Below are 24,379 nucleotides of genomic sequence, written 5' to 3' on the forward strand. Positions count from 1 at the left end.
TCTTTGAGAGTTCTAGCCATTAACACCACATTTTGTATCACACCTGGCAGCCCTGAATAGGCATAGTACCAGGCAAGACAAAAAGATAAATATTTTGTCCACTTCGAGTGCTTCACGGGAAAAATAAGTTTTCTGGGATCATTTCTTTCTAAAGTTTGTCTTGGAATAACTTAGATATTAACTGAAATCTTGTTTAAAATTGAGTTTTTAAATCCTGGCACTTGTTTTTCAGAAAGCAGTGAACTGTCACCCTGCTATGATTTTTCCCACTGTCTTTGGTAGAAGCTTCACCTGCTTATTCTGACTCACCTTGATCTTCTAGAACTGCTGCTTTGCCAGTAACTAAAACAATAGTAAGCACTAAAAAAAAAAAAAAAAAAAAAATTACTTTCTTTCAATAGGGAGAACCAGGAAGACCAGGCAGAAATGGAGACCGTGGATTCCCTGGATTACCGGTATGGAACAGCCCCCACTAACAACAGTTTTCTAATCAAAAGGGGTTTTTTTCCCCACTTTAAGTTAGTCAAGTGAACATGACTCACAGTGAACACTGGTGAACACTTAGTACAGTAAATACATGATTTATTACACTTCTGTGTTTATGTGTTTAGGGTCACAAGGGAATCCCTGGGATGCCTGGGATGCCTGGGCTGAAAGGTCAACGAGTAAGTAAACCACTTGAATTATGGCGTTGCATGGTTGTGCTCTTTCAGTCATCAGTTCAAAGAGATTGAATCCTAGAATTAAAGGCAAATTTCTTAACAATGTGATCTGACCTTCTGTAACAAATACTTAAATTTTGTCTAGTTACCTCAATTGTAGAGCTTCATCCCAAATGCCAAAAAGTGTTCCAATAGCTGATAGCATTCACTATCCAAAATATGCCTCTTTTGGGGACTTAATATTTTGCCAAGAGGAACCAAGTTTTACAGAATGCAGCAGGAATACTATTCACAGATATGGTTTTACTTTCCCACAGGGTTTTGATGGAAAAGATGGTGCCAAAGGTGACAGTGGTGCTCCTGGTCCAAAGGTAAAAACCTAGAGGGTCATCTTTGTAGTAGGTAGATTAATGACCTCCATCATTCGTTGTACAGCTGTGCTTTGCCTCTCAAACAGTTATAAAAATCCAGTTAACATTAAAGAAACCCATTTAATTTCTCTATGAAAAGAATAAGAATCATTCCAAATGAGTTAGACTTCCTGAACCACATCATGTCCCAGTTGTCTAGTCATAATAAACATGAGATTACAAAGTGAAGGACATGGCTGGATCATCTAACTTTGTTGCATAATACTTAAAGGACTGAGTCTTCCTGATTTTTTTTCCTGTTTAGTATTTCGTTTTGGCACTTGTTTAGACTTCTCAGACCTTTCAGACCGCAGCTCCCTCTGAGGACACTCAGCTTGATGCAGAAAGCGGCAACGGATTGGGGTGTCTTGTTTTGTGTCTCTTCCTCTAGAATAAACCAAAAAGTGTTCTCACCAAAATTCATTCTGTCATTGGTGTTTTCTTTCCATAACAGGGTGAAACTGGTCTTCCTGGAGTAAATGGAGCACCAGGCCAGCCAGTAAGTATGTGCATTCTGTAGTGTTTACGTGTTACCCAAGTTACTCATCATTCTCTTAACTTTAAGTATCCCATCACAGGCACTGAACAATAGTGAGATATGCAAATAAGAGCAATGTCTCTTTGCTCAGCCATATTAATTTGGAAGCCATTTAACTGAATCGTTTTCATATGTTTTCTAGGGACCAAGAGGTCCAGCTGGTGAAAGAGGAAGACCTGGGAATCCTGGTGGCCCTGTGAGTAATTGCAGCTGTTGTTCTCACTCAGAGGCAGCATATTTGGATTCAATATGTTGAGAATTCCCTATTTCATAGCTTTCCTTAAAACAGTTGTAATGCAAAGGGCTAAAAAACTATATGGCATCTGTAAAATCATGAAAGCTTTCTGGTCCCCAACTAAAAATGTAACAATTCTAACTCACAACCTGTTCACCATCTTATTTTGTGTTTCCTTTTTTTAAATGAATTGATTACACGTTGAGGGAGAGTTCTATGTTTCAGCATATGCTCAGGTTCAGCCAAGAGCAAAAGGGAGGAGGAGTGGAAGCAAAGGGCAGCAGGAGAAGGCAGAGAGAGGAAAAAAAACAATCTCAGAAGTAACCTGTGGGAAAAAGACAAAATTCCTCTTTGATTGGGATTAGGGAGTACATCACTTGCTCTGAAGGAATTCATAGCATTCAACACAATCAACAAAGCATAGTTAACATATAATAACCAGCAACTTGTTTGTACAAACACTACATAACCTGAGTAGAGGACCTAGTCTAATATGTCTGGAAGACAGGCAACAGGATTTAAATCATACCACTGTTTATTAGGGTTTTGGAGTGAAATTTTATGTGAATTAAGACTGTTACTTTGAAATACACATGTATTGCAATCTTATTTATTCACAGAGATGATGCCACCATTTCCTTAAGAAATGTAGTAAGAATATATTTTTGCATCTTACTGTCTCATCATTACAGTACAAGTCATGCGAAGTGTTGGACATTCCTTCACAAAGTATTTATTTAATTATTATTTTGCGATTTCTCAGTTGAGGAATCCTCAGGTCTTGATCAACTAGGTGGGAATGTACAGACACAAGAACATGGTCTCTGAGTCACGGACATAAAAGCATGTGGGTTCTGTGCTCTGTACTCAACACCTCTCTTCTTTCTGTAGGGTGCCCATGGCAAAGACGGATCTCCAGGAGCAGCAGGCCCACCTGTAAGACAACTCACGGGTGTTTGACTTTAAGTATTTGTGTTGCTTTATTCTAGTTACTTCTAGCTGATGTTCTGCAGTGCACTGGTTTAAGAATGACCATTTTATTTTGATTATATTTCATAACTGTGTTGGTTAAGATACTTGAAGCACTTAGAGTGCAATAGGAGAGTTTTAACACTGCAAATCAGGAAAATGCAAAAATCCAGAACCAGATTATTCTCAGAGAACATACAGATAGGTAGAATTGCTTTCCTCTATGCAGATCAAGTTGTGAATAGTCTTATCAAATACATTTAAATTAGCTGTCCGAGATGGGAAAAAATTTTTTCTTCATCATCTGCCTAGAAACCTGAGCATGTCTACTTATAAATGTGACAGCTATATTGGCTTTTTTCCCCTTCCTACACCTTTTTTATAATTAGAACAGATTTTGAACATTTTTATAACTTAATCTCTGCAATGATAGATTTCATGGTTTTAAATCTAAAACACAGAAATTTAGCTGAACATGTAAATGTCAGAGTAACCAAGGTGTAGGTGTGATACTTTAGGACTAGCCAAACTTCATCTTTTACAGCATGATTTGTATTTTCTATTTTGCCAGGTGTTTCCTTACTCAGAGGAAATTCCCATAATCAGATATTTCTTTTTTAACTTAAGATTAATTCCATATGGCTTTTACCTTTTGCATTAATAGTATTTCTTTCACTTTTAAGGGTCCTCCAGGTCCCCCTGGAACTGCAGGATTTCCAGGCTCTCCAGGTTTTAAGGTATTCAGCTAAAGATGCATAATTACATGGGATTTGGTCCTTTCTATAATTATACACCTTATGTCACTGTACATAATTATTTTATGAGCCCTCATTTTTCTGGCTGCTATTACAGTGTTTGCAAGCCTAGAACTGATGTTTTTTCATATGTAGCATGAGACAAACCCTATACCCATCATCTTCATGAATGCTCACTCCAAAACACCTTCAAGCAGTAGGCCCTGTGTTCTGTGCTGTGTTAAGACAGGGACTGAAGGGAACATCCCACAACTTCAGGAGCTGTGCAGCATTTACTGGCTGGAGTACCTGGGTACCATGTGCCTCAGCACTGGGGGCACTGTCTGATTTGTCCCTTGCACTCAGGAGGTGACTGTGGCAATCTTCTTCCCAGGTCAGAGGTACCACAGTTAGAGGAAGACACCATGAAGCCAATACTGATTGCCCAAGAGACAAGGTTAAAATGCATTCATTTTCTCATTTTGCTTTTTTTTCCATAGGGTGAAGCTGGTCCTCCTGGTCCTGCTGGTTCTAGTGGTAGTCCTGGAGAGAGAGGAGAACCTGGTCCTCAGGGTAATGCTGGGCCACCCGGGCCTCAGGTACATAAACACCACATGGGACCTGAGAGGGGTTGTTGTCACCTGCTCTTCACAAAGCCCTGCATGTCCTTTGGCTCAGTCCTAGGGGAGCAGCATTACTTATTAATACATTTCTTTTTACAGGGCCCTCCTGGAAGGGCTGGAAGCCCTGGAGGCAAGGGTGAAATGGTGGGTACTGTTCATATCACTGCCTTTTGCTGCACTGTGTTGGTGAGGGTCACCATTTGGACTGGATAGAGTCCAATATTGCCATGCTCTCTTCATCCCGGTTTGCTGTTCACTCTCTGTAGGGACCTTCTGGTATTCCTGGTGCTCCTGGTCTGCCAGGAGGCCGTGGTCTTCCTGGTCCACCAGGTACAAGTGGAAACCCTGGAGCAAAAGGCAGTCCGGTGAGTAACTAATATTCGTTACACTGGTGGTACAAGCAAATATGGTGGAAGTAACTCTGACACCATTAAAAATCAAAACCAAATATTAGGAAGAAATTCTTTACAGAAAGGGAATGGACTGCCCAGGGAAATGATGGATTCTCCGTCCCTGGAGGTTTTTAAGATAAGACTGGATGTGGCATCAGTGCCATGGTCTGGGAACCATGGCGGTTTTGGATCAGGGGTTGGACTTGATGATCTTGGAGGTCCCTTCCAACCCAGTTGATTCCATGATTCTATGATTCTATGATTAAACTTCTATTCACTTGAGACGGTCTAATAAATTATTTTATAATGAAAATAGGCAATACTTTTTATAAATATACAATATATTTATCTTTCACACATTTAGGTATTGCTATATACAAAAAACACATAAAGAGGATAGTAATACTTATTTCTTTTCCTAAATTATCTGTCAGTTCAGAAACTCACTACAAATGTCTACCTTGGACTAAATCTGTTGTTTTAAAATCCTAATTTCACCTGTTTAAATTCCCACGGGCTGAGTCCACAGTCCACTACATCTAGTGAGGTGCACCTACTCTTATACTGCCATTTACCCCAGCAGAATCTTTTCTGACAGCCTTACACCACACACAGTTCTTTGTCAGAGAAAATACTCAAGGACTTCGAGCAAAAGACTCGATGTCTGGAATAGCTCAGAAACAAACAAAATTTTACTAAGTGGTGTTTAATATTGTATCACTTCTTTCTTCACTGGATTTTTAAGGATCCCTGTATCTTCCACACCCAGGTTCAGCCAGTGAATGCTAATTTCTGCGCAGACTGATAAATAATAAATATGAGTCAATAATTTGAAAGATATCACTTTTACTTCTTAGTATTTTACCCTGTTGCTACCCATCATTTTAATAGGATTTTCTCTTGTTTAGGGAGACCCTGGTAAGGATGGTGCAAAAGGAGATCCAGGCCCAAAAGGCGAGCGCGTAAGCAATTTTAAAATGCGTTCAGAGACTTCTTCCAAGGAAGTCTGAACTCTGAATCACTCCCCATACAAAAAAACCCTTTTAGGGTTTTTTTGGAGACTTCTGCCTTCACTGGCGGGCTTGGGTTTTGTCGTTGCCAGGGTGAGAATGGCACCCCAGGAGCTCCTGGACCGCCCGGTGAGGCAGGACAAAGAGGTGCCAATGGTGAGCCCGGGCAGAACGGTGTACCCGGCACCCCTGGAGAAAGGGTAAGGTTCTGCAGGTCACCTGCACATGAAGTCCCTTTTGAGTTAAAGTAGAGACAGCAAATTCGGGTGTTCAAAATACTTCCAGGAGAAAATTTGGCTCCTTGTCTCTTCTCGGCAAATTCCAGATGCAAAACTGGGTTATGAAACTGGGCAGATTTGTTATCCAGCTTCTCCTCTGAATTGCAGCACTTGGATCTATCTCAGCCTGAAATAAATTAATGCCTTTCAGGTTTCGATGTTGAAGAAGCAGTGATCTTATATATCTGGAAGTTGTATCAAAAGATTTGTGCTGAAAAGCACCATAAACCCTGAGAACTACAAGGGGGTATAAATAAAACAAATTTCAAAATTACTTCTCAGTTAACAAAAATAAACAATTACAAAAATTTCAACTCTGGAAAGCAAAATTAATGCAAATTCTTCCACCTTCAAGATACGTCTTTATGTCAACATCTCTATTGTCAATACATCTTAAATGTCTATAGCAGCAATATTGTCAGGATATCTTCTATGTTATAATATCTTTACTGCAAACAGTCTTTTTAGCTAGTAGATTCAATAGTGTTCTGAAGACACTCTCACAAAAGAATCCCTGAATTGATTTATTTAACAAAATAAATAACAACATCATTATAGATTTTAGATTTCTGTTCCCATCTGAACCATCAGCAAAGTTGTGCTAATCTATTTATAACTCCTAATTTAATAATTGATTGCAATATTTGCTTGAAGCTATGAGGAAAGCAAAGATGCACAGCAAACAAATTAATCATACTAAATACATAAATGGGGTACAAATTAAATTTTACAACTAAAAATTTTTGTAAGCAATGAAGATAGTAGTGAGTGCAAATATTAAAACAATAAACTAGAGCTCTTCTCAGTATTGAATTAGAGGATATAATGTATAATTGTTCGATACTGAATATGACATTTATTTTTTTTTATTACTTTAGAAAACTCATAAATAATGATGCAGAGCCAGTTAAAATAATAATGGATGGACTATAATTTCAACAAGAGTGTTATAACCAAAGAGAAAATAATCTATAATCCTTCTTACTGCAGTAAAATGCCACTTCCATCTTTTTCTTTTCGTTAATTTTCATAACAATGTGTCTAATGGTAAATAGTTTAGAAGAAAAACCCATTTACCCATTACTTACGCCACGTTGCCTGTGATCCACAGTCTGTTCTTTTATTTGGTAGGGCTCCCCCGGATTCCGCGGCTTGCCCGGTAGCAATGGACTTCCAGGTGAAAAGGTATAAATCTTCCCCTAAAAAAAAACCCCTCCAAGCTTTCAGAGAATCCACGTGATTTTGAACGGAGAATTTCGGATTCAATAGGGTGTTGGTTTCCTTGCTGTGACTTCCCACATCTCTTTTATAGGGTCCCGCAGGGGAGCGTGGGAGCCCAGGTCCCCCCGGCCCCAGTGGACCTGCAGGAGAACGCGGACAAGATGGAGGCCCAGGTCTTCCAGGAATGAGAGTAAGACAGGACATCTCCAAGAAAGAGAGAGAACCTCTGTTAAGGATGACTCATCTGAGCTGATACGATTGAGGCGTTTTTATTTAAATACATTTATATTTAAATTATTATTTAAATAGACTTTAATGTTTAAACAGTTAAATTATATATCCCTTTATATATTTCGATATAGCCAAGTCTTACATTTGTTGCTTGTTTGCAATTAAAGCAAATAAGCTGTTGGTCAGGCTTTCAAAGATTTTCGGAGATGGTCTCACAGGTGATACTCACAGGATGTAAAAATATGTAAGTGTTCATAGAACAATGGAACAGCGTTCTGTGAACTACGCCAAAAATTAACAACTGCTGACAACAAATATATTGAAGTTCAAAAGCCCAACTGCAGGCTGCTGGGAGCCAAACAAGATTTTATTGGAAGTGAAAATGAATTATTTAAATGCAGTAAAAATAATATGTAGAAAAATAAGTTAATAAAAAAGTGTTATAAATTGTGCTGCTTTTAGGTAGAGGTACATAGTCAGAATTGTTTCATTCCTTGATTTTTTACCATCTGAAATTAGTTTTCTTCCCAAATAATGAAAGAATACATTTTTTGTGCTTGCTAATTAACGTGCCATGTCTTGTTCATATCCAGTGCCCCTCAGGAAAAGCAATAAACCCATAATGAAAAAATATTTTAGCCTTCTCCATTTTTCCCCTTCATGGGATGGGAGAAATGGGAGGACTTTTAATCTTTATTAAAGAGGATTAAACCAAACAAGTAGTTTCTATATATTTCTGTATTGAAACATACTCTGCATTTTAAACCAAAGTGTAACACTTTTTTTTCTTCAATTGCAGGGTTTGCCTGGAATTCCAGGAAGCCCTGGAAGTGATGGGAAACCTGGCCCTCCCGTATGTACACTGTGCAAATATTTTATGCTAGTCCTCCTATTTGACCTTACCTTCATCCCACAGTATCTACATGACAGGTTGTTATCACAGTCAGATGAATTATCTCCTTTTTTGTTTGTTTTAACTACCATTGTAATAACAGTCTGTAAATCTTGTCATTTAGTAGTTAAAATATGGAGTATACAAGAGATGAGTTGAAATACAAAACATATTTAAGTTTTGAACCACAGTGTCTCACCCTCACTCTCCCTTTGATGGTTATTCCATTATTTCACCTGAGAGATGCCATGACTTCCTTTCTTTTCTCCTTATCCCAGGGCAGTCAGGGTGAATCTGGACGTGCTGGTCCCCCTGGTCCTCCAGGCCCACGTGGCCAACCAGGTGTAATGGGTTTCCCAGGTCCTAAGGGCAATGAGGTGAGTGGGATTTCTCCACTTCTTCTGTCCTGATGCTTGATCAGTCAAATGTCAAAATAAATTGCTCCGTACTGGGGCTATCTCATGCAGTGGCTTCAGGCTGTTGTCTACTGACCAGAACAAGTATTTCAAATGTGATCTCTCTCTTTTGTAAGGGTGCACCGGGTAAAAATGGAGAAAGAGGCCCTGGCGGACCACCTGGAACACCTGTAAGTTTTGTCAACATTTTGTTTCATAATATGATAATTTAATAATTACATAATATGACAATTTAATAACGGCATAATATGAATAATAATTTGATGAGTCTTATAAAAATGGTATCAACCCCTAACCATGGCCTAATTTTGTCTTTGTACAGGGTCCTGCTGGGAAGAATGGTGATGTTGGCCTCCCAGGTCCTCCAGGACCTACTGTAAGTGTGGTGGCCCTGTATGAGACGATGATCAATTATTGCCAAGGGGGTTTGGCATCTACAGGTTGACACTGTGACTTTAGGGGAAGGAAAATATTTTTAATGATATATAGAAATCTCCTTTTATGAAGACAAATAGAAGAACTCTTATTTGCCATTATTTTAATGAATTAATACTCAAAACATCAGTAGGATAAACTTGAGTCAGGTACACCTGGCACAGATTGAAATGAAAAGCGAATTTAAGAGCTCTCAGAGATCTACCACCTTTTCAAACTGAAGCATGTCTCCCTTTAATGCGTATATCAACTATTACCAAGCAAAAATGTGTCTGGGGAATCACACCTAACAGTTGGAGTGAGAAAATACCAGAACAACAAGGTCCATTAGTCTTTGGGATTATGCAAAGTCATCATCAGATCATTAAATGAAGGCATAGATTAGAGGTGGTGTTGAAATGTTGTCAGACAAGTTCATGGGGTTTTTTTTCTCATTTGTTGGATTCTAGGGTGCTTCTGGGGACAGAGGAGAACCAGGACCAGCAGGCCCACCCGGCCTCCAGGTGCTGTGTGTTTATTGCTTTCTGATTCCTTTCAATAGATTAAAACACACAGAAGTAAAAAGATAATAAAGGCATCTTAACATTTACATTGCAGTGCATGTCATCATATTTTGAAGTAAGACAGATCATCCACTTGACAAAAGTTATTACTTCGTATATCCTAATTGCAGGCTGGGTGGTTAATTTAGATTGTGCAACATAAAACCCTCAGCTATCAAATTGGGACCTCTGCCTTTGTAAAGGATTGGAATGATTTAAGTACACATCTTTGAGTCAAAAAAAAAAAAATTACAAGATGGAAAATGCAAAACTTATCTGTGTAACATGGATAACATTGTTCCTTCATATAGGGATTGCCTGGTGGACCAGGACCAGCTGGAGAAAACGGGAAACCTGGAGAACCAGTAAGTAGTAATTCCTTTTATTTAATGAGCATTTTTCCTATATTACATTTCCAAATTCAGTCAGTTCTCAGCTCTATTGAGAGCAGAGAAGTCTGATTTTAGTGATAATAGAGGGGAGAAACAGGATGCCAACCATAATGGAGATTTACCAAGTGCATGGATAACTTATACTTATTTTCTCGTAACCAGGGGCCAAAAGGTGATGTTGGAGGACCCGGATTCCCAGGCCCTAAGGTAAATAATAAAGCAACTTTTCTCAATTACATGAAAGAATTAACATAGCATGAGCCTGAAAACAAAGAATAATGCATTTCTTTGTCACAGGGTGAAAACGGTATCCCAGGTGAACGTGGTGCACAGGGTCCCCCAGGACCTCCTGGAACAAGAGGTGGGCCAGGTCCTGCTGGTACAGAAGGTGCCAAGGTACCCACCAACTTTCTTGTTTTCCTGCTATTATGTCTCTCATTCAGGTTAATCTTGTTTTTCTAATTATTTTTTGTTACTCCTTAGGGTCCTCCCGGACCACCCGGTCCCCCTGGAGGCACAGGACTGCCTGGCTTACAGGGAATGCCAGGAGAAAGAGGAGCTTCTGGAAGTCCTGGACCAAAAGGGGAGAGGGTAACACAGACACGCTGCCAATTTTATGCTAATTTAGTGTTAGCTTCCCACAAAGCACTGGGTTTGTTCATGTCTTCACTTTTGGCCTGATTTCAGAGGTGTAGATTGTGTAGCAGTACTGTTGAGTTAGCTATGTGATATGGGTCCTATATGCTGAAAAATATGGGATTTTCCCCCTGCTTTAATATATGCTAGATATTTTACTGTGCTAGATCTCTTTGGGGATGGATACATCAAACCAGCTAATAAACTATAAGAATAATTCATACCACAGGCAAACAATTTGTCATAGGCTTCATTTTGAATCAATTTGGGTTCTTTTCCATCAAAGTATGTAGTATCTGATGCTGAATACTGGGCAGAATGTCATCCCCAATTTTAGATTTGTATGATCTCAATGAGGAAATGTAGTTATTGAGAGACCCTCAGTACGAGATCCTTTCCCTTCCCTTATGCTTGCTTTTGGCTTATGCTTTTTGCATTTTACACGTCCTAGGGAGAACCTGGTGGCAAAGGTGCTGACGGCCTTCCTGGTGCAAGAGGAGAGAGAGTGAGTAACCTTTTTTAACATCTAACAATTTATCCATTAGCTTCACACAGTCTGCACTTAGAATATGAATAAACTTAGAGTTACAATGAATAATATTGTCTAAGAGGTGTAAAGTAGCAATCCCATTGTGTTTCATGCCAGCAGTGCTAAACTAGTTTTGTAAACTAAATCAGACTTAATACTAGTTTTTGTGATTATCATTGCCTGGGTAAATATACTGGAATTTTTTGAAAGCAGAAGATCACAGTTAACTGGGACAATGTTTTGGAGGGAAAGCAATCATATAGAAGTAGAGAAAATCTATCTGACTGATGAGAATGCAGGTTTATAATGAATCACAAAAGGACATCTATAGGAAACGTTCTCACCCAGGGTACTTCTACAGGTTGCTGCATATGATATATTTTGCATCTATGTAGCATATACACATAAAATAGACACTTGAAATATATACATATATATCAAATCAGTACCTGCAAGCAGTGCATCCATCAAAATAATGAGGCATGGCAAATATACCAGTGCAGCTTGGTTGAGTTGGAGGAAATACAAAAAATTTATATCAAACCATAAGGTAAACATTAAATTGTCAAGAAAGAAAAAACTCAGGGAGCCAGTCAGGAGATATTGAACATATACTGAAGAAATGTGGATCAGTTATTTATATGAAAAGTTAGGGCAACAGGTAACTTTTAGTGTATACCATTGAAAGAGTCCTGTTAATATCAGGTGGGTATGAATTAGGTTTGGACGGCGAGGAAAAGAAAAAAATTATCAATCCATTGGAGATCTCTCAGTTGCAAAATGGTGTGAACTTAGGCTGTCACTCCAAAACATAGTTTGCAACAGCACTCTGGCATTGTAGACTCTCTTCAATTTAAATATCTCTAGCAATCTGTTTACACTGAGACATAAATTATACTGATGAAAACACAGGTAGCATTGTCATATTTTGATACAAAATATGCTCTTTTCTTGTTGTTTAGGGCAATGTAGGTCCCATCGGTCCTCCTGGTCCTGCCGGCCCACCTGGAGATAAGGTAAAGGACCTTCTGCAGTGTCACGTGGTGCAGTAAGAAGTCCCAGCAGTAGCTGTGTCACGGGGAGCAGACAAACACCCAGTAACCATCCTTGTTCCTTACAGGGGGAGACTGGCCCAGCAGGTGCCCCAGGCCCGATGGGTTCCCGTGGAGGTCCTGTGAGTGACAGTACTTTCCTTCCAGTATAACTTGAGTGTGGCTCCTGTAGCCTGGTGTAGACATCAGTGCTGTACCTGCCCTGTCAGGAACTCATGAGACTTGAGCTGTAAATAAGCTAAGCACATTCAGATGCTCTTGACTCCTGGGATTTATAAGTACTAAAGAAGCCTTCAGAAAATCAGTGCTTTTAACAGTGCAAAGGGGTCGGGGGGCTGTGCTGATAGCTCAGGGCAAGAGTGTGAGCAATAGTGGTGTTCATCTTGTCTTACAGTTAAGTAAACTTTTTAAAATACCTTTATATTTATTTTTTTTATACTGATATCACATTGGGATCTCAGTTGGATCTGGGAAACACCATGGGTTGTTCTCAGGGTTTATACAGTTGTAACTGAGATCACTCTGTCAGGCTTTAGATAATTATCATATTATCAAATAATTCCTGTTCTTAGCATTCAGGAGCAACTGTAGTTTTGGAATAGGGGGTTTTTTTTCCTTCAAAGGCTGATAAGACAAAGAAACTTCAGCAGCATCAATAGGAGTGTTCTCTAACCTGTAGGTTATCTTGAAAAGCTTATCTTTTTAACATCTTCCATTGCTGACATGTTGTTTTCTACAGGGTGAGCGAGGAGAGCAAGGTCTTCCTGGACCTGCTGGCTTCCCTGGAGCTCCAGTAAGTACATCTACCACTCTTTCTCTGCTCAGTCACATGTAGAGCAACATGACTTTGTCCCTAACTTTCTGTACTGGAAGACCAAGAGAGTTCGATTGCATTCACATTTAATTTAATACTTAAATTCCCTTCAGAAGAGTATCTGGATAAGGTTTCTCATCACAGTGGTACCATCCGCTTTTTTTTTTTTTGAGTAGTAATGAAGCAATATAATTTTTCTTCAGGGCCAAAATGGGGAACCTGGTGGGAAAGGAGAGAGAGGCCCACCTGGTCTGAGAGGAGAGGCTGGTCCCCCTGGAGCTGCGGGTCCACAGGGCGGCCCCGGTGCACCAGTAAGTCTTTGCTGTCCCTTATTGCCACAGAGAGGTTTCTTCAGCCCTTCCTCAGCCTCGAGGTGGCCAGGCCCCCCAAGTGCAAGCAGCTGAACTGCCTGAAACTTCTTGACACTCACTGTGATTTCCATCTTTATCAAATCATTTTGCTTTATCTGCTTCCTTCCACGTAGGGTCCGCCTGGTCCCCAAGGAATAAAAGGAGACCGTGGATCTCCTGGAGGCCCTGTGAGTATCTCCTTGATTTAGTCACTGCTAAATGTCTCTGTCTATTACAACAAATACGATGTAAATGAAAAAAAAACTTCAATGACTTTAGTATCAGCTGTTCAAGAATAATTAAGGCGTTCTGGAAGGAGTAATTAAAGTTGAGGTGTTTAGTGATCTGGATTACATTGGTTTTAATATAAGTAAGGTGACAAAATAGCTTTTGGCACAATGACCCAAGGCTCTAAAATGACTTATCTCAACAGTTATTATATTTACTTGCCATCATTTCCAAGTTTCTCAGAGCCCATTAATTCACATCTGAGGAGCACATGTGACCTTCTACTTTAAAAAAAAAGAAGTATTAAAAAAATTCGCAGCAAAATTGTAAAAACAGGGAACTTAAAAGCAAAACAGCTAACTGTAATTCAAAGTCAGCTGGTGTATAAAAATCAATTTGTTCATCTTTTTCCAGTCTTCAGAAAATGACAACTAAAAGTATTGATCTCTTACAGGGTGCTGCTGGTTTCCCTGGTGCTCGTGGTCTACCTGGTCCCCCTGGTAGCAATGTAAGTAGTCTTATGCCCCTTTTATTCTTACTTTGGGAGTATATTTATGCATATATTAATATAATAAAATATATTATGCAAAATCTTTCTGAATATGACGTTTGGACTTAGGGAAATAAATCTGCATAAGGAGTTTACTCTCCTTATTATATGGAACAGCAATTCATTCACTTAACTTACTGTCTTGATACACCTTCTAGCATGGTTTTCTTTCCAAAGCCAGGCTTAGTGAAGTCCTTCTCCTGGATCAGGTCCTTGAGTATTTCTGTTGGTGGAAGACATCCTGTCTTCTCTCTTGCTCTTTTATGATGCAAGAAATACTCAATACTCATTTTGAACTGGTATTCACTTTCAAAGCTATGTCTTGTAGATAATTGCTGAGATTTTTTTGGTTTTAGGTACCTGTAGAATAAAATGGTATAAGATTTAATTGTTTTGGGATTAACTGAAATTGTTCTTAAGGTAAAGTTTCTTTCTTATGGTATGGCTTCATCTGAAGTTTAATCTACCAGTCTGTAGTGTCCTATTATAAAAATACATCCTGATGCATCCATTAATTCCAAACTTTTATATAATATCTGTCTGTGAAGAAAAGCTGTTTCTTAATATCCTTGCATGTTCAATGTGTGCCTACTTTTGACTCCCACAAAATTAGTCTGATTTTTGATTCTTTAAAAATTAAGAAAATAAAAAGAATACAAATGCATTTGACCATTTTAAAAGCAAACTTTTGTTGTATGGTAACTGAGATATAAAGTAAAAAAATTCTTTTGTATTTGGATAAACAGATTTTAATTTTATTTTTTAAGTTATAGGCAGATGGAATTTGAATATTACTGAACAAAAAGGAAAAGCAGGATTTTATTTAAGATATCATTAAAGTCAACACAGTTCTTTCTATTGATTGGCTCAGCTAAGATTTTAATGAAAGGCATTTCATCCTGTACATGTCCAAGACACTATGTTAAAGGTATCTGGCAGCAGTGACTTAAGAAAGCAGAAGGATCTGCTACTCTTTCCAATTTCTGTGGCAGAGCCCTGAGTAAGAGACATGTATCCTGTGTTGGATCCATTACAGCCACTGGGCATCCAGAATGTGCAGGTGTTACATTATGCAAACCGTATGTCCAGACAGCAGGGACAAAAAAATACCAACTTTGAGAGTGATACATGAAAGGATTCTCTTATAGCACCAGATCAGATTTGGGTGCACAGAGGCTGGACCCTAAATCTGCCTTCAGGCAATGACTCAGGTCTGGCTGACTTTCATAAGAGCAGTGCCAGTGTGTGGCTCTTTCAGATAACTCAGCTCACACTCTTCTTTTTAAAATTCTTTTTAGGGTAGCCCAGGTCCCCCTGGTAATGCAGGGCCTGCGGGCAAGGATGGGCCTCCTGGACCCCCTGGTAGTGCCGGTTCTCCTGGCGGTCCGGGACCTGCTGGAATCAGAGGTGAGCCCGGCACACCAGGTGAAAAAGGGCCACCAGGTGCACGAGGAGAAAGGGTGAGTACACCTTCAGCCAGGGACTGTGACACCAACAGACTGGGATTATGTCTGTCAAGAATAAGTGACCACCTACGGAATGTTAAAGACGCTTGTATTGATTGATGTGACCTTTCCTCAATCAGGGTGCACCGGGTGAACCAGGTCCTCAAGGCATTGTTGGCGGCCGGGGTAACACAGGTTTGCCAGGTCTGCGTGGTCCGAGTGGTCCACCTGGGATGGCAGGAGCCAAGGTGAGAGCCATTCACTGCAGGGACATAAAAAATAATGAATGTGTTAAGGACAGTGGGGGGGAGGGGTGTTTAATGCTTTTTAATTCAGAGACAACAGAATTTACAGTTATTTGTGCTTACATCCATAAGATCAGGCTTTAGAATGTCTGGCAACCAGCAAATGTGGGATGTGAGGTTGTCTTTTATCCCCTTTACCAAGCGTCTCATATCAGATTATGTAGAAGTATAGAGGATGCCTCACACTCTTAAGGAGGGTCAAGGAAGAGGCTATAAACTCTCCTTACCACAAGATCTGAGTCATAGTCTCATAAGTTGTGAGATAGATACAAGTTGTGTATCTTTGCTTCATTGTCAATATGTTTCTTGCTTAAATATTATGACTCAAATGGAAAAATACTTTCACCTCCCTTCAGAAAAGGTGGTGTGAGGCTTGGTTTATATTTTATCAGCAATACAGCAATAGAGCAGCTTTTCTTTTTAACTGTTTTGGCTATTGTTTTTGGGCACATAAGACATAGCCATTTATTATTTCCTAGCTGACAAAAAACATTCCTTGAGTTCAATGGCATTGCATGAATGCTACCAGCAATGAAAAGAAATCATTTGGTCCAAGTTTTTATACTCTCTTGTTTATTCACAATCTCCAAAACCACACTGGCCCATCATTTTATTAGGTCTCCTTAAAAATTACTACATAATTAATTAGATGTGTAATACACTGGTATTTCATAAGTACATTATCTGTACCAAAATCCTTCCCCTTTTTGTTCAGGGTGAAGATGGCAGACCAGGCACCAACGGTGTCCCAGGAGAACGTGGTGCCCCTGGTCCCCAAGGTCCTATTGGACAAAGAGGCTTACCTGGAGAGCCTGGCAGAGATGTGAGTGGATGTGATTCTTTCCTGCTAGCTTGTGAGTTACTAAAGGGAGACTCTGGGAGGATATGAGCTTTAAGGTTCACAAAGCGTCCCTCAAGTGCCTGATGCACAGGGATCTGGGCACATCACACTCTCTTGTAAGGTGGCACAGCCATAGCCTGCTGTCTCTGCCATCCCCTTCACTGCCTGGGGGTATCATCTGTCTCAGAACTGAACAAGAGACTTGCACTGCTTGTACGCCTGCAAAATAATGCAGGTCTTACAGATCTTTTAGGGGCCACTCCACCTCCACGAACTCTTTCTGCTAGAAAACTCCTTCTTTGATGAGCATTATTTAAGCTGACTGGGAAACAAGCTCTTTCATCATGCAATTTATGAACGCACTGTACTCCTCTCTTTTACAGGGTAACCCTGGCTCCGATGGCTCACCCGGACGCGATGGTTCCCCAGGTGGCAAAGTAAGAAGTCACCAACATCCTTAGATTCCCAAATAAATGACACATGAGATGCATGACAATATGCACAGTTCTCTGCTATCTAATTTGTTTCTTGAACCTCTTACGCTCAGTTGAAAATACCATTTATATTGAGTTCTGTAAAATGTGACATTTATTATCCTGTCAACTGTTACTGTCTGCAGGGTGACCGTGGTGAAAGTGGTTCTCCTGGCGCTCCGGGACCCCCTGGTCACCCTGGACCTGCAGGTACTGCTGGCCCACCTGGGAAAGCTGGTGAAAGAGGATTTCAGGTAAGACCAAAGTAAATAGTTTACTGCTTATTTATGTACCTTTCCTATGCAAAGTCCATTTCATGCAGTAATAAAGAGGAAGTTTTGAAGAGTCATACATTTGTTACTGTCATAGTTTCTTGGCATCGAGAACCTCTTCTACAACAATATCGAGGGGAAAGACATCTCAGTTTATGTTCCTGATAACTATAGAAATCAAGCTCAAAATTTGTGTACTCCACGGGATGCCAAAAAGCACATCATCCCACCAGGCCCTGTCTTAATTTCCATCCCATCTGGTGCCCGTGCAGCACAAGCAATGTTATTTATTTAAAGTAAGGGAGTACCTTTGGAAGTCTTCAAGTTATTTCTCACAAGTGCCGACACCAGCATAGCCTGAGCACTGAGCACCTCACAAAGTGAAGAAGGGCTCTAGTGCCTAGAAGCAGCTGAGTAAGGCTGGCATTGGTAAAAAAGGGATCTGGTCATGATTCTTGCTGATTATAGAGAGAGAGTGTGTGTGTGTGTGTGTGTGTGTGTGTGTGTGTGTGTGTGTGTGTGTGTGTGTAGCTTCCTCTTGTTTCTGAACAGCTGCTGGCTTTGAATATTCTGCTTATCTGGAAATAAAAAGGTGGTCTAGGCATCTCCAAGTGATCCATATCATTTCATTCTTATCATGTCACAGGGTCCACCTGGCCCTCCAGGCTCTACTGGTCCTGCTGGTGCTCGTGGTCCTGCTGTAAGTTATATTTAAAGTATTTGTGATATCATCCATTCACTATTCCCTGTTATTTGGGCATTGCTCTTATCTCCTTATATCTTCCTTCTGTTGCAAATCTACTCTTACAGGGTCCTCAAGGTCCTCGTGGTGATAAAGGTGACGCCGGTGAACGAGGCGGCCCCGGTATAAAGGGTCATAGAGGGTTTCCTGGTTCCCCCGGTCTACCTGGTCCTCCTGTGAGTATTTTGTATTGATTTGGGAACTACAGCTGTTCTTAGTTTCTGTGGTTTAGGTCCAAGGTGCCTAGTGAGCCTCAACTAATTTACTGAGGAAAGAAAAAAATTATAAAGAACACATGTAATTTGATTGTCAAATGTGTTCAAAAGTCTAGATTCTCTGAATGAACCTGAAAGAAGCATTAACAGAAAAGTGGAAGAAAGCTGGTAGGAACTGAAGCTGGGTTTACCATAATCCCTTCCAATAAACACTTCTTGAATTATTTACATAGGCTATTCCTGATTAAATTAGAAAAGGTAGAAGTATGGGTTGAAATATCTATGTGTATTAGGAATCCATCCTAGGCAGACAATTAAAGCTAGTCAGAATCCAAATACCTTTCTTCTGTCATGTCTCTTTTATAGGAAGTAATATTAGGGCAAAATGGGCATAAAATTGTAAACTACTGAACTGTAAACATGCATTACCAATTTGAGCAGTTCTTAATAGCTAGAAGAATTGATGGGCAGGAATAGAAAGGTATTTCCTGGATATTTATGACAGGTAAAAGTTTAAAGAGGGATTTATACCCAAAAAACTATTAATAGCACTCATGACACAAGTGAGAATCAAGAAACCAAAACTCACTTAATTAATCTACCACAGGTGGCACCAATACCAATCTATTTAACAAAACAATATAATCCATTCTCTGATGTACAATATGAGTAAAAATCTGATAAATTCTCATTTACACAATGACTGCAAGATGTTCAATGATCATTAAACAAATGGCTTAGTTCTTTGTAATGCATATGTAGAGCAAATTTTAAATGCATTTGAAAACATGAGTTTTTGTCAAATTATTTACAATATTTCACTGGTAATATGGTTAAAACTGCAGCATTTTGAACCTATAGTTACGTATTCTTATTAATACAAGATTTCATCCAAAGCTCATTGGTGTCAATTGGCTTTCTTGCATTTTGGATAACACATCGCTAATGTGTTTTCTTATAGAGAACAACTGAGTTTTTTCTGGTCAAGGAATGTCAACCATTCTCTCTGATATCCAACACAGTCTTTTTACAAGGATGTGTTTCATATAATCTGAAAGATGTTTTCGATGTCTTTATTTAAGGTATATAAGTTATAAGGTATATCCAGCTACTTGCAAAATATTAGCAGGACGTGCATGACTGATTTTCCTTTTCTTCATAGGGTCCCCTGGGTCCACAAGGTGCACTGGGAAGTCCAGGACCTTCAGGTCCAAAGGTAAGAAAAACTCATTACCTAGCCTAACTGCAAGGAAAAATCAGACTGTTTGGTATATATATATATATATGCATATATATATATATTTAAATTTTAATTGACCATCCTAACAGACAGCACCTGAAGAAAGAGAAAACACCTGAGAAATTTTACAGAAATGTTCAAAATATCTCACAAATTATTTCTGAATTTGAGATTGCCTTATAAACTATTTTGACCATACTATTTGTGTTCATCATTGTTCTAGGGTCCCCCAGGACCAGCTGGACCACCTGGAAAAGAGGGTAGAAGTGGATACCCAGGTCCAATTGGTCCTCCTGGCCCCCGTGGTACCAGAGGTGAAAGCGGCCCTGCCGTAAGTAAACAGTGCACACTCACACAGACAAATATTTAGGGAATATTCAAGAAATGTAGGGTGCTCTCCTCTTTAAATATCTCCCTCAGAAATTCTGTATTTCATGGACAGAGTCTGTGGCAGTCTACTTATCAATGCTAAATCCAGAAAAATACAGCTCATTTGTAGTTTAGTGTAACTATTGGTGCACTGGGCATCGTGTTAGTCTTGGATGATCATTGACTTTTCCACGTACAGCGGGATCTCCACTGCGGAGCACAGACTCCCTTTGTCTCTTGGAAGCTATGAAATGGATTTTCTAGACTCCTCTAGAGTGGCCAGAGCTGCAAAGGTCACTCTCATAATCACCTCCTAAAGCCAAGAAGTGGCCATTCTCCGGATTTTGGTGGAAAGGGTTTCTTCTCCTTCTGACAGCCCAGACAGTCACAGCTTGACAAAATTAGAGGAGAAAAATTCCAGTCTTAGGAAAATACAGGCCTGGAAATTCTAACAGACATTAAACATCTGTTTAATTAATGAATGAGTAAATAAAATGTCTCCGTGAGAACTCTCTTTTTTTTAAGATTAGGGTAGACTTTTAGTTTTAACCTATGATCTCTGTTCAGGGCTACCTTCATTATATTTTTTAGGGTCCACCAGGCCAGCCTGGTCTTCCTGGTCCTTCTGGTCCTCCTGGTCCATGCTGTGGTGGTGCGGTTGGCCTGGGTGCTGGTGAGAAGGGTCCAGTGGGCTACGGGTATGAATATCGAGATGAGCCAAAAGAAAACGATATCAATCTGAGTGACATCATATCTACAATGAAATCAATTAACAACCAGATTGAAAACATCATTAGTCCTGATGGGTCACGGAAGAATCCAGCTCGCAACTGCAGAGATCTGAAATTCTGCCATCCCGAGCTCAAGAGTGGTAGGTTTAGATTTTATTTTCACCAATGGTAGCAGGTCTTGGGTGTTGGTTTGTTTGTTTTGTTTTTTTTTTTTAACCTGAGTATTTAAATGCAGTGATCTGCTATAAAAAATTTGATTTTTTTTGAACAAATATCCTGATAAAGATGATAAACATAAAAATAATTTTAAACTTTAAGTAACTATGCATTTAAACAGTATATGCACTGATTTCAACCCTATTCCTTACGTCCTTATAAGTGAAAATATGTTTAAATAATTTTAGGGAATAAAACATCACAAGTTCTATATTTATTTCAAAAGTCAGTCCTATTACAATATTCACATGAACCCAGTATATTTTTATATCATCTTATTTTCTGTGGCATCTCTTTGGTTAAAATTAATATGGTTCCTAATTTGGCTCAGGAATCTGGCATAGAAATAAGCTTTACCATTGTGCAGTCAGATTCTTCTCCAAATATATTAAACTCCTTAACATTTTATTTTTTTTTTTACCTCTAGGGGAGTACTGGATTGATCCAAACCAGGGCTGCAAGATGGATGCTATTAAAGTATACTGCAATATGGAAACTGGCGAGACATGCCTCAGTGCTAACCCTGGGACTGTGCCAAGGAAAAACTGGTGGACCGGTGCAAACAGTGGAAACAAACACATTTGGTTTGGAGAATCTATGAATGGAGGCTTCCAGGTGAGAAATAACCACAGTCAACAGCCCATATTGTACATCACAGCCTACTAAAAAATAAATAGGTGAAATAATCATGATGTAGGCTGTCCCTAGACGTGACTAAACACTATTGTATATGTGTGGCACTCTGCAGTTCAGCTATGGGGATCCTGAGCTTCCTGAGGACGTCTCAGAAGTTCAGCTGGCCTTCCTCCGCATTCTCTCCAGCCGTGCCTCCCAGAACGTCACCTACCACTGCAAGAACAGCATTGCCTACATGGATGAAGCCAGTGGGAACGTTAAAAAGGCTCTCAAACTGATGAGCTCTACGGAAAGTGAGATCAAGGCTGAAGGAAACAGCAAATTCACATATGCTGTTCTTGAAGACAGCTGTACGGTAAGTAAACAGGAATTTACTGCTGTAGTTCGATAAATAATGCAGATAAATAAGAAAGAGAGAGCTTTGCATGGCCGGGGTAAGGAAAGAATACAGCTGCCCCTAATAGGGGAAACTTAGATCCTGTACACTAGAAGTTTCATTCCCATAGCAAGTGTAGAAAGTGAGGTGCACTTCCACTAAAATATTTGCTTTACACGTGCCTCCTTGCTTTAGAATCAACACACTGAAGTCACAGTCAACAAGTTTAATCCATCCCATGTCAGCTCTAAAACTAGCCACACCAACAAATCAAGGCTGATTTGAAGCCATGGGCTGTGATTATGGGAAGGGGCAAACACAGTTATTTTGCAGATCCAATATTGCTTCCCTGTGCCTTCCTCACTGCAGCAGAAAGCACTGGAGAGGAGCAGTAACACCCCCGAGCATGCTGGTCTATCAGCATCTGCAGCCTTTCCAGTAACAAATGCAAAACATTATTACTGTCCACATTTTCTCCCTCCTGGTGTTTAAGGTTCACAGCCACTTCATGGCCATTTCTTTAACACCAACATGAAGAGCTGCCTCATCACTGCTGACACTCTACTGAGGCCAAAACCACTTTTACAGAGTAGCCATTTGTACTATCTCTCAGCACACAGAGCACATTTCAGTCCAAAGTCAGGATGCTAGAACTGCTCCAGAGCACTTTACTGTCCATCAGGATTCCAAGCCTTTTAAGCCACAAGCCCTCACACAAACAGTCCAGAAATGAAGAATGCCTTGTCTATATGTTCACTGCCACAGAGACTGCAACCAGTTTTCACAGGGTTGAAAGGGACACGTTAGTATGGAAATAGAGAACATGAAATCTGATAAACTGTGGGATGATTTTCACATTGCCCCAACACTCATTTCTCTAACATTTTTTTTTCCTCTTCTTTTTAACTTCACAGAAACACACTGGTGAATGGGGTAAAACAGTCTTTGAATACAGGACACGCAAGCCAATGAGGTTGCCCGTGGTTGATATTGCACCCATAGATATCGGTGGTCCTGATCAGGAATTTGGTGTGGACGTTGGCCCAGTCTGCTTCTTATAAATCCAAGATCCTGCTCTTTCTGAAACCCCAGCAAACAAATTCACACTCCAACCATGCTCCTTTGTTTAAGCCTTGTCAGCTAGTAAAGGTGACCATCTGTATCCCAGTTATTTATTAACAAAATTTCTGGGGGAAAAAATCAATTTGATATCAAGGGTTTTTGGTTTGTTTTTTTTTTTGCTATTACACAAAATACAGTAAAAATGCTTTTTGCTCTATTTTTTTTTTACCAAATTCCATCTTCAAAACATGTCTCCGTGGTGCTATAATACAACTTCAACACTTAATAAAACAACACTGTGTTCTATTAGTTGAATGTTAGCCAATTTAAAAAGCACTGATTGCTCCCAGTACCAAAGTTTACCCTTCTTTCCAAGATGCAGTCCATAAAGCTAGGAAGACCTCCCTGTTTCAACTACCTCAACATGGACAGAAACTGGGATGTGTCTGAGTCAAACCAAAAATCAATCAAATCAGTCAAAACACATTGGACCCAGTCTCAATTCCATAGAATCATTTAGTACAAAAACATCTATTTCTGTACTGATTAGCTGTGAAAAGTACAGTATATTTTAAGAGTTTAATACCTTAATGTCAGTAGTCGCCATAATTTTATTGTTGGATTGTATTCTGTTGTCAAAGGTGCTTCTCTACTTTCCTGTCATTGCTGGTCAAGACCACTAAAATTAGGGAAGTGTAAAAGACTAATATGATGGTGCTAATGTATTTTTCACTCCTAACTCTGCAAGTCAGGGTTATTGACTTGCTTAAAAACCCCAAAATGTAAAGGATTTAAAGAATTGTAAATGTCTCCTGTCAAAGATAGCCATTGGCATGTCATAGTTGAGAACTTTCTCCCTTCACTCTGTAAAAGTCAATAAAGATGCAAAATTGTGAATTTATTCTGTCACGTTAACACATTTATAGTGTTGAAGGTTAACCATCTTTGTAAGCTTTTATATGGTTGTTGGTCTATTCCTTACAGAGACACATAATAAAATATCTTAATAAAACTCCTTGTTGTTTCATAAAACTGACTATCTTTTTTTTTTTAAGTTTATTATTTATATCTCTTTGTTCAAGCAAATTAACAAGGCAGGACACAACTGTGGTACCGCTTCAGCTGATTTTTTCAAAGATAATTTGTTTGAAGGAAACCCTGGTAATCCTAAGGGATGCAGTTTATGGTACACTACTAGGAACTTTTCTTTCTTAATTTTCCTACTCCTCTCCATCCACTGGCTCCTTTTTGCAAGCCTGGTGAGCTTCTCTATCCACACAGATGCAGCTCTTTGCAGCAAGATCCAAAACAGAGCCC

General features: G+C 39.5%; 1 protein-coding gene across 1 annotated transcript in view; it reads left to right on the forward strand.

The window, feature by feature from the left end:
- The window catches only part of COL3A1 (collagen type III alpha 1 chain), a 50,789-nt gene extending 26,695 nt beyond the window's left edge, over positions 1–24,094 (forward strand). Inside the window, exons 9-51 of the mRNA XM_032692784.1 lie at positions 402–455; positions 612–665; positions 980–1,033; positions 1,527–1,571; positions 1,753–1,806; positions 2,737–2,781; positions 3,498–3,551; positions 4,049–4,147; positions 4,271–4,315; positions 4,438–4,536; positions 5,472–5,525; positions 5,666–5,773; positions 6,983–7,036; positions 7,164–7,262; positions 8,103–8,156; positions 8,474–8,572; positions 8,728–8,781; positions 8,934–8,987; positions 9,496–9,549; positions 9,900–9,953; positions 10,143–10,187; positions 10,278–10,376; positions 10,464–10,571; positions 11,068–11,121; positions 12,108–12,161; positions 12,266–12,319; positions 12,937–12,990; positions 13,215–13,322; positions 13,496–13,549; positions 14,044–14,097; positions 15,438–15,599; positions 15,725–15,832; positions 16,605–16,712; positions 17,114–17,167; positions 17,350–17,457; positions 18,122–18,175; positions 18,286–18,393; positions 19,595–19,648; positions 19,896–20,003; positions 20,633–20,912; positions 21,416–21,603; positions 21,737–21,979; positions 22,915–24,094. Of these exons, the coding sequence (XP_032548675.1) occupies positions 402–455; positions 612–665; positions 980–1,033; positions 1,527–1,571; positions 1,753–1,806; positions 2,737–2,781; positions 3,498–3,551; positions 4,049–4,147; positions 4,271–4,315; positions 4,438–4,536; positions 5,472–5,525; positions 5,666–5,773; positions 6,983–7,036; positions 7,164–7,262; positions 8,103–8,156; positions 8,474–8,572; positions 8,728–8,781; positions 8,934–8,987; positions 9,496–9,549; positions 9,900–9,953; positions 10,143–10,187; positions 10,278–10,376; positions 10,464–10,571; positions 11,068–11,121; positions 12,108–12,161; positions 12,266–12,319; positions 12,937–12,990; positions 13,215–13,322; positions 13,496–13,549; positions 14,044–14,097; positions 15,438–15,599; positions 15,725–15,832; positions 16,605–16,712; positions 17,114–17,167; positions 17,350–17,457; positions 18,122–18,175; positions 18,286–18,393; positions 19,595–19,648; positions 19,896–20,003; positions 20,633–20,912; positions 21,416–21,603; positions 21,737–21,979; positions 22,915–23,061 (3,693 nt within the window). The 3' untranslated portion in view covers positions 23,062–24,094. The remainder of the gene's footprint in view (positions 1–401; positions 456–611; positions 666–979; positions 1,034–1,526; positions 1,572–1,752; positions 1,807–2,736; positions 2,782–3,497; positions 3,552–4,048; positions 4,148–4,270; positions 4,316–4,437; positions 4,537–5,471; positions 5,526–5,665; positions 5,774–6,982; positions 7,037–7,163; positions 7,263–8,102; positions 8,157–8,473; positions 8,573–8,727; positions 8,782–8,933; positions 8,988–9,495; positions 9,550–9,899; positions 9,954–10,142; positions 10,188–10,277; positions 10,377–10,463; positions 10,572–11,067; positions 11,122–12,107; positions 12,162–12,265; positions 12,320–12,936; positions 12,991–13,214; positions 13,323–13,495; positions 13,550–14,043; positions 14,098–15,437; positions 15,600–15,724; positions 15,833–16,604; positions 16,713–17,113; positions 17,168–17,349; positions 17,458–18,121; positions 18,176–18,285; positions 18,394–19,594; positions 19,649–19,895; positions 20,004–20,632; positions 20,913–21,415; positions 21,604–21,736; positions 21,980–22,914) is intronic.
- The last annotated feature ends 285 nt before the right edge of the window (positions 24,095–24,379 follow it).

The sequence above is a fragment of the Chiroxiphia lanceolata genome, chromosome 7 (assembly GCF_009829145.1).
Source record: "Chiroxiphia lanceolata isolate bChiLan1 chromosome 7, bChiLan1.pri, whole genome shotgun sequence".
Lineage (NCBI taxonomy): Eukaryota > Metazoa > Chordata > Aves > Passeriformes > Pipridae > Chiroxiphia > Chiroxiphia lanceolata.